Source organism: Cherax quadricarinatus, chromosome 77 (assembly GCF_038502225.1).
Source record: "Cherax quadricarinatus isolate ZL_2023a chromosome 77, ASM3850222v1, whole genome shotgun sequence".
NCBI lineage: Eukaryota > Metazoa > Arthropoda > Malacostraca > Decapoda > Parastacidae > Cherax > Cherax quadricarinatus.
The window spans coordinates 20202863-20216226 of record NC_091368.1 but is presented as its reverse complement, the minus strand read 5'-3'; the positions used below and the strand labels follow the sequence as shown (position 1 = coordinate 20216226).

Below are 13364 nucleotides of genomic sequence, written 5' to 3'. Positions count from 1 at the left end.
AACTCTCTGAATTTACTGCCCTCGCCGCTTCTTTATCATCAGAATACACAATCCCACATATCTTAATCTAATATTTAGATGATGTGGTAGTAACAGAGCATTCTATGAGCATGTAGCTACCATTCCTAATGATATATCACAGAAACAAAATTGTTCTTGTGGAACTAAGGTGCAGTATATAGTAGCATTTGTGATAAATGGTTCAAGAAACGTTTCGCCACACAGTGCCTTCATCAGTCCAATACATAGCAGAAAAGTGTAAGGAGAGGAGAAGTTTGAGGTAATCAGTCCCTCAGCCTGGAGTCGATGTGTTCAATCCATCACTCTTGTAGAATGTACAGCATAGTGCCGTAGACGTGGCTTATATACTGTAGTCAGGTAAAGCGAAGCAGGAGGAGGCGGGGTCATAGTGGAACCATCCACTAGTCTAAGTAGGTCTTCGTCCAAAAGTTGGACAAGTGTTGAAGAATTCATCTACGGCCCTGTGCTCTACATTCTACGAGATTGATGGACTGAACACATCGACTCCAGGCTCAGGGACTGATTACCTCAAACTCCTCCTCTCCTTACACCTTTCTGCTTTGTATTGGACTGATGAATCCACTGTGTGGCGAAAGAAGCATTTGTATATATGCAATAATGACATTAATTTATAAAAGATGATGCATGGAATTGGGTTTGGTGGCATGAAATAGACTAATATATTACTAAAGTGACTAAGAATTCTGACATTTCTTTCAAAAAAATCTATAACCTTAAGCTCCACCAGGAATATTTTTGTCTGTATAAAATATTCACTATGTTGGTCCTGTTGACAATAAGCCGCTCCTGATTACACTCGATTCTTTTTCTCGAAGTTTTTGGATGTGAATTCTATTGTTACAGCCTAGTTAAGATTTTTTTCTTCATTTTGGTTTAACGTATTATGCCACAGTTAATGCTGTATATTTTGTTTAACATGATATGGAATATTTCTTTTCCAGTAAGAATAATATCACATTACTTTCAATAGTCTCGCAAAAAGAGTGTTTAAAGATGGATGTTTTAATAAAGGTTGTGTAGGATTTTATATAGACAAAGAAAAGCTCGTTAGTTTTTTATAGGCAACACAGAAGCTAAATTAATGATTAATAAAAAGTTTATAGTTCCTTTGCATCAGTCTAACTTGAGGCTTTGTAGATAATTCTGTCAATAAATTATCTAATGAGAAGGAACAAAAGTTTGAAATTAGTGATGCTGTTTATCGTTAGGTAGAAGATAAAATTCTTGAGGTTTTAGATGTTTTGTGATTTCATTAGTGTTAGAGGAATATCTACTAAGTTTTGCCATGGATAATGCATAATTTTGAACCATCTTCTAATTCTCATGCACTATTACGAACACAAGTAATGAATGGCCTGTGACCTGATCGTAATGGATATTGGAGCAAACAAATTCAGTAGTAGACTATAATGTACATTTTGCCTTCATCCACTATATACAGGTATGTACACTATGTATAGATAGAATAATAATAAGTGTACATGACTGTGACAGATGGCAAAGCAGAAGCCAGAGAGAGAGAGCACCGTACTCAACCAGCAGGTAGGCAAGTCTGCCAATGCTTACTGCAAATGAATCACGTTGCATCAGCTTTGGCGGGCTTGCCTGTGATTGGTCAATGAACCAAGGTTCTGATTTAACGACAGGTACCCTATTGATCGTTAAACCCTTAGCACCCGGTTCCCCTTTTAGGAGGCAGCCTATATGGGAGTGTGACGCACTCCGAATAAATTGTAACATACTCTTTGCATGCCACATGCACCATCATTAGATTTTTCATCTGATCCTGAGCCTCCTTTCCTAAAGACAAGGTGGACTCCTGGCTCAGAAGTACTAGCTTATTCACTTGAGAAGATTAATGAATTAAAGAAGAATAATCTGGAGACAGCATTGAGTGTAAGTGTGGAAAGGAGGTGCAGAGGTGGAAGATTCTTTCACCATTGTTGATACCCAACTCTACCTCCTCGTATCAAGCGTGTGCTCGATAAAATATTGTAATCATATTTTGTATTAAAAGGGTATTTGTGAAGGAAGGAAAGTTGTGCATTAGGAAATGTAACTCTATAGGTTAGGATCGTAGAGTAACTTCCATCCAGTGAGTTTAGGTATAATAGCAGTGATACTTCAAAGGGGAAAGTGTCTACTTTTATTATTGTTGTTGTCATGTCGTTGACTAATAAACCAACCATTTGTTACCTCGGTTTCCAATTCTTCCTACTATTTTTTTTTTAAATGTAATTAATGCCTATCACTTGTCACTAGCTATTTTAATTTGTATTGAACGTTTAAACTAAATATTCTTTGTTAGGTCACCTGCGGGTGGAAATCCTTGGACCGCGTGAGTTGAATATCGAGGAGGGTTCTTCCCTCACCATCAGCTGTCTGGTGACCTCATCGTACGGTCCAGCTACGCTTGTCTACTGGTACCACGATACTCGCCTCATCGACTATACTTCCTCAAGGGGTGGCATCAAGCTTCAGGTGGGTCTCACCTTCCTAGAAATCAAATACTGCTTTCTCTGTCTCTATCTCTTTACACAGAGTTTTACAAGATTACGTTAAGGTTCCTAACTTTATTTACAAGCTAGGAACTGATACCTATATCAACTCATTTAAAAATCTTTTTGTTAAGAGATATACAAATAGGAAACAGGGTAAAGCTGGTGCCATCTGTGGGCAGCAGTTTCGTTCTGTCAGCTGACTTTATTTCGTTGATGTCGTTTTGCTGTAAAAACATGTTCCAGACGCGAGTCATCCGAGGAATAAATGATATCAGATGAAGTGATGTTCTGGAGAAGTGTACAGCCAGATTGAAGTTGCTTCTTGGTGCCCTTCTTCTTATGTAGAAGTTCACTTCTCACTGTCCTTGGAGAGGAGCCAAATGTGGTACTTTGACAATATTACCCTTGTACATAACAGTAAAGCCACCCACGTCCAATCTGTGTTGAACATTCTGCTGAAACATCTTATTCTTCCAGGCTGGGTCCAGGCGAAAGATAAGCCGTCTTATTATGTTCTCTATAGTATCAAGAAGTCGCAGATGAGACGAAGGGCAGGCAATGCAAGAAATTGGAGCATACTCAGTGCGTGAACGTACCTGTGACTCGTACAGAATCTGGCAACCACTACTGTTGATCAGATGCGAGATACGTCTAAGTGCAGTAAGCTTCCTGGCCTCTTTGTCAGCTAGATTTACAACGCGGTTGTTCAGTCAGTTTGGAGTCAAATTTCACCCTAAGGATATAATCTTCTTTCCCAGGTACCATCACTCCTCAATACATTCTTACCACTGCTCCAGCATTACCATCATGATGCCTAGAGACCATCATCCATTTTGTTTTCTCAGGAGCAAATGTGACCTTCCATCGTCTTTCCCAGGCTGATATAGCTGTAATGTAATGATGCAACTTAGAGCAGCTAGCATTGGAACACTAGCGGTGGAACACTAGCACCATTAGAATGTTTTGTTGACTTTGTTCCGTTGAGAACTACGCTTAGAGATCACAGGCAATCACTATGGAGGCATAGTACACAGCCGGCGAATGTTAGTGCTTGCAGTTTTGCCAAGAGTTCCTGGTGCCATAGTCTGTTAGAAGTACCAACAGTGTCCCGTTCTACTACACAGCTCGCCTTGGATTCATCCAGTGACTGGTGCCACATGGAGAGCATTAACCAGATCAGCAGCAGAGTGAGAATTTCTGAAGCCATATTGATAGTTACAAAGAAGTGAATGGTATTCGAAAAACGTGGCCTTCTGCTGTGAGATATTGTCTTAAGAAACTTGCCAATGATTGACAGGAGTGACACTGGTCTATAGTTGCTGCTTTCCGTTCTGCTCTTCTTTTTTTATGAACAGGGACTACACCTGCCTCTTTCCACAGATGTCATCCACACTATGCCAGACATTGTTGAAGAATGCAACTTAGAGGTAATGCTAGTACTCGGTTGAATGATATGGTAAAGGAAGTAGTACGACAGAAAAAGGAAGAGAGAGAGAGAGGTTCTTTACAAACCTGGCGCCTGAGATGTGTAGCTTAGAGGGCCTTCGACGAATTTGTCATTATTTTTGAAAGCTAGTACTGGCTAGAACATAGTTGTTTTTCAGCCACTCTTAACCATGAATATTTATTTCTGGCTATTTTGCTAATTTCCATATATTTCGACATTTTTTTCTATACTTCTCTGCTCTTACGCTTTAAGCATCTTCTTTCCAGTATCTCACAGTTAACCAAGTGAGTCCCAAATCGATGATACTACGCAACCATATCAAAAAAGAGAATTTTGTGAATCAGCAATTAATAAGCATAAAGATGGAATGAATACCACTAAGAATGACCTGAAAGTGTTGAAGGAGCTAAACAAAAGATTTATGGAGGAAACTGAAGCAGTTCCAGAGTCAGAGAGGCAATGCATACAAAACTCTCAACGGGATGTCAAGTGAAGAAAATTCTGAGCAAGCTAGATTCCACGAAGAAAATTGGACGAGACGATATATCTTCGTGCATTCCTAGACAGGGAGCAGACTTGTGGCAAGCACTTGCCACAAGTCTGCCACAAGTTAATGGAAAAAGGCCAGAATTAAAGTACAAGCAAGAATTAAACTACAAGCAAGTGTCAATGATAAGTATACTGTGTATATAAGGTGATGGGGAGTATTAACAGGTGAAAGGTAGTGGAGTATCTGGAAAAGAGTAGATTAATAAACATTAACTTGCAATGTTTTTGAAATAATGATTCGTGTCTCGCAGGACTAAGAAAACCTTCCATGCAGAATAGCTTAAGAATCCGTGACCAAATTTGAGTAAAAGGATGAAATAGTATATAAAACATCAAAGAATCCTTAAAAATGAAGGAAATACCGAGTTATTTCTGAAGGAAGTGACCGAATCACCAATTGTGACGTATGGAGTTCCACTCGAGTCGGTTCTTAAACAATTGCTGTTTCTCGTGTACTTTAACGCCATGACAGGAAAAAATAGGAAAAGGCGTTGGTAATCAAGGTCAATAAAGCGAAGGATTGAGCTGATAATTGGCTACTAAAATTTAACTCCAGTAAGTGCAAACATATGAACGTCAGAGAATGGCAAAGACGACTAGGAAAAGAGTACAGGCTCAAGAGACAAAGGTTGCGAATATACCTGAAAGAAAAGGACCTCAGGATGAGCATAAGTAAGAGAATTTCACTGAGGGTACCATCAACCGAATTACTGTGTTCGTGAATGCAAAATTGGGAAATTTTAGTGTATTTGTCTGGTACCTCAATAACGAGGCACTCTGTATGGAACCTGTATCTGATTAAACAGTCTGGAGAATGTACGAAAATTTGTAATGAACTGATTTTACAGATAAGAAGTACGAGTTAAAATGAGTGGTTATAGAGGCTAAATATGGTGATCTTAAAAGAACAGAATAACAGTAGTGACGTTATTACGACGTACAAATTACTAAAAGAAGTTGTCAAGGTGGTAATAGCGAGTCTATTTGAAAGGCGGGTTTCAGGAATACAAGGGCACAAGTCACAATGATGTAATATTCTTTAGCTCTGGATGATAGAAGTAGGATCCACACTAATTTTAAGAATAGGTATAACAGTGCTCAGGTAACTTCGAAATAGAGTGGGCTACGACCTAGACTCGACTCCTGCCTTTACCAATTAGTGAGCAGAAACTGGTTTGTGAAAAGGAAGCAAGAGATCATTCTCATTATCCCTGACTACGCACAATAGAGTTATCACATGGGGAGCAAGAGTCATCATAACACTAACTACACAACACTGATAATTAAGGAAACAAGGGACCATTATTCTCACTAATCCTCACTACCCACCACTGGATAATCACTAGGGGAACAAGATATCATCATTATTTCCACTAACTCTTCACTGTCCACCCCAGATTGACCACGAAAAGAGAGAGACCATAGCCAGACTGGTGGTAGAGAAGGTTGGAAGTAACGACTCTGGCATGTACTCATGTGTTCCCGCGGGCTCACATCCAGCCTCAGTCCGTGTCCAAGTCCATCAAGGTATGTACTAATGTTGTGTGTGGCGTGAAACACACAGTTTACCACACTACCATAACCTGCTTCATAATACCTCCCATCCTTCGTGGTACATCCACCTCGTTCATGAAGGTACCTTTGTACCTTGATGAGATGGATATACGACGATGTACCTTAATAGTTTGCCCAGGCTTCTTCAAGGTAATTTCGACTGTATCCTAGTGTTTCAACTTCACTCTTCGTACTATCACCGCCATAGTACCGTGACATCTACCTCCACCTCCTTCATGTATCTACCTCCACCTCCTTCATGTATCTACCTCCACCTCCTTCATGTATCCTCGTCCACCTCCATTGTTTCTCACCTTCCATCATTTTACATTTTATCCTTCAAGGCGCATCTGTCACCTCCAACCTATCACAGTCTCATTCAAAAAACTTTGTCTCCTTCACATTACCTCCACCTCCAGTCGGGTACCTTGTTCTCATTCAAGGAACCCCTAGGTACCTTGTTCTCATTCAAGGAACCCCTCGGTACCTTATTCTCATTCAAGGAACCCTTCGGTACCTTGTTCTCATTCAAGGAACCCTTCGGTACCTTGTTCTCATTCAAGGTACCCCTCGGTAGCTTATTCTCATTCAAGGTACCCCTCGGTAGCTTATTCTCATTCAAGGTACCCCTCGGTACCTTATTCTCATTCAAGGTACCCGTCGGTACCTTATTCTCATTCAAGGTACCCGTCGATACCTTATTCTCATTCAAGGAACCCCTCCTTCCACCGAGATTCCTCTACCTCGGATTTTACCTCCTAGGTACTACTCTATTTTTTTTTATAGTGCCAGAACCTATTTCAAGGTTCCTTCCTTGTCTTCAAAGTACCTTCAGCTTATTGACGCTAACTTCACATACTTATTAATGATATTTGTACCTCCAACATGAGTCCAATACCTCCTACAGGTACCTCTGCTACCTCTACTTCCTTAGAATACCTCAATTTTCTTCACATTACCTACCCCTATATTGTACTTCCATCTTTATGGTATCAAAACCTACTTCAAGGTACACATTCAAGGTACACATTCAAGGTACACATTCAAGGTACACATTCAAGGTACACATTCAAGGTACACATTCAAGGTACACACTCAAGGTACACATTCAAGGTACACATTCAAGGTACACATTCAAGGTACACATTCAAGGTACACACTCAAGGTACACATTCAAGGTACACATTCAACTAGGTACATTGAGCAGTTTCTTATGATAAGAGTTTTTGGTATTCTGTTTTTATTTTCAGTTTATTGTGAGATTTTCTTTAATTTCTTTGTGACAGTATAGACGTGTGTAATATGGGTAAATAACTAAGAGGAATAAGTATGATCCTGGCAAGGTCTCCTGTGTTATAAAAAATTTAGATAATGGAAAAAACAGACTTAAGACAATAAACAAAAGGGTTAATTAATAAATAAATACAAAACACAACCTCAATAATATTAATAAAATAAATGTGACAGATATAACCAGGATATTACATATTTTTAAGCCTGAAGGGCAAATATAACTATGAGGTAAAGTGGGGTTTGTTGAGTAGCAGTGGTGAGCCGCGAGGAGTTGATACAGGTGGAAAGTAGTCTCCGGGAAGACTGGTTGGTGAGAGTTGACAGTGACAGATGGTAGGGTCACTTGTAGAAAGTTTTGGCCGATGTTATGGCCCAAGTTGAAATAGAGTTGGAAAGATGGCCTCAACCCTGACGGCTCGTGCGTCCTATATGATAGAATTCTTTCACACAGTGATATTGAATGCTCTGTCTGATAAGAGCAGCGGTTGTATGACGGTGAGTGATGAAGACGCAGAGACCTCTCCAGTAAATTATGAATATATTTTTCTGTACATGTGCCTCAGGCATTGCAAATGTTAACAAGACAATTATGACAGGCAGACGGCAGGTGGAAATACTTACTGAAGTTAGCTGCAACTGAAACCCAAATTACTCTACAGATAGCGTTGTAGACGGCAAATTCCCCCAACTCTGCTTAACTACCATACGAAACTACAGTACTCTAATTTATATGTACAAATATACCTGGACGTTTTCCCTTACAAACGGCCAAAAATTACAACAATAACAAAAAAAAATGTGAGTGGGCAACTTTTCTTTGAATGTACGAGAATTTTGGCATTATCAAAAGTGACTCTGATATTTGTCCATGTCAAAATAATGACTAATCGATTTTCTAAGAGAGCGAGAGAGAGAGAAATAATGCACGATGCCTCTTTTCCTTTGAACCAAGTGAGAGAATAATTGTGGTAGGGGACTTAAATGCTAAAGTAGGAGAAACATTTAGAGAGGGTGTGGTAGGTAAGTTTGGGGTGCCAGGTGTAAATGATAATGGGAGCCCTTTGATTGAACTTTGTATAGAAAGGGGTTTAGTTATAGGTAATACATATTTTAAGAAAAAGAAGATAAATAAGTAGACAAGATATGATATAGGGGACAAAAGAGAGTGCAAAAATAGAGGAATAAGTCTGTTGAGATACCTGGTAAAGTATGGTAGAGTTATTATTGAGAGAATTAAGAGTAAGACGGAGAGTGGGATAGCAGATGAACAAGGAGGCTTTAGGAAAGGTAGGGGGTGTGTGCACCAGGTGTTTACAGTGAAACATATAGATGAACAGTATTTAGATTAGGGTAAAGAGGTTTTTGTGGCATTTATGGAATTGGAAACGGCGTATGACAGGGTGGATAAGGGAGCAATGCGGTAGATCTTGCCAATGCATGGTATAGGAGGTAGGTTACTGAAAGCAGTAAAGAGTTTATACGAGGATAGTGAGGCTCAGGTTAAAGTATGTAGGAGAGAGGGAGATTATTTCCCAGTAAAAGTAGACCTTAGGCAAGGATGTGTAATGTCACCGTGGTTGTTCAACATATTTACAGAAGATAAATAAGTATACAAGATATGATGTAGGGCGTAATGACAGTAGCTTGTTGGACTATGTATTGGTAGATAAAAAACTGATGAGTAGACTTCAGGATGTACATGTTTATAGAGGGGCCACAGATAGATCACTTTTTAGTTGTAGCTACAGTGAGAGAAAAAGGTAGATGGGATACAAGGAAAATAGAAGCAGCAAGTAAGAGAGAGGTGAAGGTGTATAACCCAATAGAGGAGGCAGTTATGGTAAGGTATAAACAACTATTTAAGGATAGATGGGCTAGTGAGAGTATAGGCAATGGGGTCGAAGATGTATGGGGTAGGTTTAAAAATGTAGTGTTAGTGTTCAGCAGAGCTAAATGGTTCAGATATGTTGAAGATATTTTGTGTCTTATGCCCAAGAATGTAGATATACACCATTTTCTTGTTAAATTAAATAGCTTAGCCCATTCTATAAACTTTACTGTTGAGTTTGAGGAAAATAACTCATTGCCTTTTCTAGATGTTTTAATTATTAAGGGTAATAATGAATTCAAATTTAAAATATACAGAAAACCTACAAATAACTGTTCCTATGTCCATTGTTATTCTTCACATCAAGATAGAGTTAAACTGTCTGTTTTCTCATCAATGTTTTTGAGAGCTTTACGTATTTGTAGTCCAGAGTTCATAGATGAGGAAATATCCAAAATTTATGAAATAGCTAATTTGAAATACCCAAGAAACGTAATTGATAAATCTTTTAAAGTTGCTAGAAATACTTTTTACAATTCAAAAAGGGACAACCAACCTTATTCAACTAAAAATATGCTGGTTCTCCCTTACCATGAAAACTTAGTTTATATGCCTTCTCTTCTTAAGACTTTTAATATCAAAGTTGTATTTAATTATTAAAAATCTTGATACAGTAAAAAAACTTTTGATAAAGAATTCCCCCCAAAATGCTGACGGATGTGTCTATAAGATTCCTTGTAAAATTTGCGATAAAGTTTATTACGGTCAAACTGGTAAAAATCTCGAACTAAGATTAAAACAACATAAATATAGCATTAGAACTGGACAAGATTCCAATGCTCTATTTATTCATGTGAGAGATTTTAACCATCCAATTGATTTTCAAAAAGTTGAGAAAGTTGTATCAAGCAAGTCCATGGTTGACAGGAATATAATTGAATCTTGTTTCATAAAAAGCAGTTTTGACAATAATATGAATATTTCCTTTGGTTTATATAAATTAGATCCATTTATAATTAATAGAATTTGGGAAGAATTTAATAATACACTGGACAAATAATAAATCTTAATTCTTGAGTAGAATAGTTTGTTCATGGGTTGCGTGAAGGACCTGTCTAGTTGGGCCAGCGGGCCTGCTGCAGTGTTCTCTGTCTTATGAGTCGCACTTCAGGTGTTGCTTTGTTGTGGGATGTGATGGTAAGGTGTGGTCTAGACCCTTTGTATGCCTTCCTTTGATGCATCACTTGATGCTCTAACCCACAGGACCACCAAATCCTACAAGCACCAAGCACCCATCCAAACTAGGTGTGTTACCTTTGGTCCGAGGTCATACGGTGGTGTGGGTGCCTCTGAGTAATTTCATTCTACTCCATTCTACTCCTCGGACCAAGGGTAAAACACCTACCTCTGCTAGGTGCGTGATTTTTGTAGGATTGCGTGGTCATGTGGGCTAGAGCGTTATGTGATTTTCGCTCACCATGAGCCGGGCCAAAACATCATGGGTTTGAATCCTTGGCTAGTCGCAGTGTTGTCATTGATCAATACCACTCGCTCGTGGTTACAATATTATAAAATACTGTTCGTTGGGTTAGTGCACCAAAGAGGGAGTTGGATTAAATTAGCTGTGAGGCACCCACACCACCATATGTCCTCGGACCAACAAGGCTTTGCGAAAGCCTTGTACAGGTTCAACCATGGTGTAATAGCGTACAAAATTAGTGATAAAGGAAAAACATGAAAAGTTGGTAGATGGATCTACGAGTCCTAACAAATAGAACACAAAAAGTGATACTAAACAGAGTAAAGTCTGAGGAGGCTACAGTCAAAAGCTCTGTTCCACAAGGCACAGTGTTCGCCCCCATCCTGTTCCTTATCGTCATATCTGACAAAGACAGACATGTAAGCCGTGCATTCCTTTGCGGATGAGATCCGAATTTGTATGACGGTGTCACCCATTACAGATACTGCAAGACTCCAAGCGGACATCAACCACATCTATAAATGGGCTGCGGAAAAGAATGTAAAGTTAAATTAAGAGAAATTTAAATTACTCCGATATGGTAAACCCGAAGAAATTAAAACTGTATCAGATTATAAATCATATTCCAACCACACAATAAAGCGAGAAACTAATATGAAGGACCTGGGAGTGATAACGTCAGAGGATCTCACTTTGAAAGATCACAACTATGTATTTAACACATCTGTTAGGAAAATGATAGGATGGATAAAGAGAACCATCAAAACTTGGGATACCATGACTATGATTATTCTCTTCAAATCGCTTATTCTTTCTATCCTAGAATATTGCTGCACATTAACGGCTCCTTTCGAGGCTGGCAAAATTACAGACCTGGAGAATGTACAGAGAACTTTCACGGCACGCATATGTACGATAAAGTACCTAAATTACTGAGAACAGTTGAAGTCCCTTGATTTGTGTTCTATGGAATGGAGGCGAGAATGATACATGATAATGTGCACTTAGAAAATCCTAGAGGAAATATTCCCAAATTTGCACACGTAAATCACTCCCATAAAAGCAAAAAACTCGGCAGGAGATGCCAAGTCTTTTGCGTTTATTTCCTAAAGAAAAACATTGGCAGCAAGAGTACGCAAAGAGACAACATAATAAGTGTTAGAGGCCCAAGACTGTCCAACTGCCTCCCTGCATAAGTAAGGGGGATTACCAATAGACCCCTGGCTGTTTTCAAGAAGGCGCTGAGCAGGCACCTAAAGTCAGTACCTGATCAACCAGGCTATAGTTCGTACGTCGGTTTACGTGGGGTCAGCAGTAACCGCCTTGTTGACTAGACCGTTCCGCGGTGGCATTGAGCAACGAAACCCTCCCCAGGTATACTCCAGGTAAACCACAAATGATTTAGTTGAAATTTTAGCAATGAAAACTGAGAACCAAAACCTGGTCATTCTGGTTGTATAAAAGCCAATAGATGCAGCTTCCCAACAGTTCAAAAAATACTGTCTGGAAAATCTTCCAACTCCAGCCCCAAATATCTTGTCGCTTGGTGATTTCAGTTTAAAATGTTCAAAATGGAAGAATTCATAAAATATTATAGCAGAGATAAATCCTGGAGGCAGCTCAGATGAAAATTCGCTCATTCATGTGAGGCCTAGACAAGAGATGCAAATGTCTGACAAGTGAATGTCTCTAGGATTGTGTCCGTTTTGTGATCTTTTTGAAATAAATCTTACAGACTCGTACTTTTTATGCATATGAAAAAATTTACTTTTAACGGTACACCATATTTAAAGATCATTGCCAGGATTCATTAACAGCTCTCCCATGAAATCATAAATCTAAATGGCTAATGGAGAAGCATGCAAGGTGTAATGGGAGCTTGATGTTGTTAAGAAAAATGTATCTCGTATCTTCATTGTTTCTGATTTACTTTTCTGAGTCTCCAGATGTCACCTGTTGTTAGGTAAGACACATATGCAACAGTTAGGTATCTTTAATTTCGAAACGTTTCGGCTACACAGTAGACTTCTTCAGTCGAGTACAGAAAAGTTGATAGAAGCAGAAGATACTTGAAGACGATGTAATCAGTCCATCACCCTTAAAGTTTTGAGGTGGTCAGTCCCTCAGTCTGGAGAAGACTGAGACTGAGGGACTGACCACCTCAAAACTTTAAGGGTGATGGACTGATTACATCGTCTTCAAGTATCTTCTGCTTCTATCAACTTTTCTGTACTCGACTGAAGAAGTCTACTGTGTAGGCGAAACGTTTCGAAATAAAGATACCTAACTGTTGCATATGTGTCTTACCTAACAACCTGTCGGTATTTTATACCAATTTAATGTTCAAGATGTCACCTCTTTGTGGATCTCTCCTATTTCTTTACCAGAACATTTTTTAAGAATATCTCTCTTCATGTTGCTTAGAAATGTTAAATTTGGGGAATATTTTCAGAGGTTCGCTGCTTCCAGATAAATTAATGTGCTAAAGCTATGAAGATTTATATTAAATGTTCATAATATACCGTCGGGTGTATATAATACGTCTCTTTAAGAGATTTCATGTGTCTGACGAACTGAGTTCTAAGGAGATGATAGACTTATCTACTTGTCAATTTATTCTGATATATTCTGAGTTGAAATATTATCCCAACTACCTTACTACATACCAAA

The 13364-nt window shown here is 38.9% G+C and overlaps 1 protein-coding gene across 1 annotated transcript in view; it reads left to right on the top strand.

The window, feature by feature from the left end:
* Positions 1 to 13364, top strand: part of LOC138854998 (uncharacterized) — a 289676-nt gene that overhangs the window by 84716 nt on the left and 191596 nt on the right. Inside the window, exons 7-8 of the mRNA XM_070101513.1 lie at positions 2351 to 2523; positions 5937 to 6066. Of these exons, the coding sequence (XP_069957614.1) occupies positions 2351 to 2523; positions 5937 to 6066 (303 nt within the window). The remainder of the gene's footprint in view (positions 1 to 2350; positions 2524 to 5936; positions 6067 to 13364) is intronic.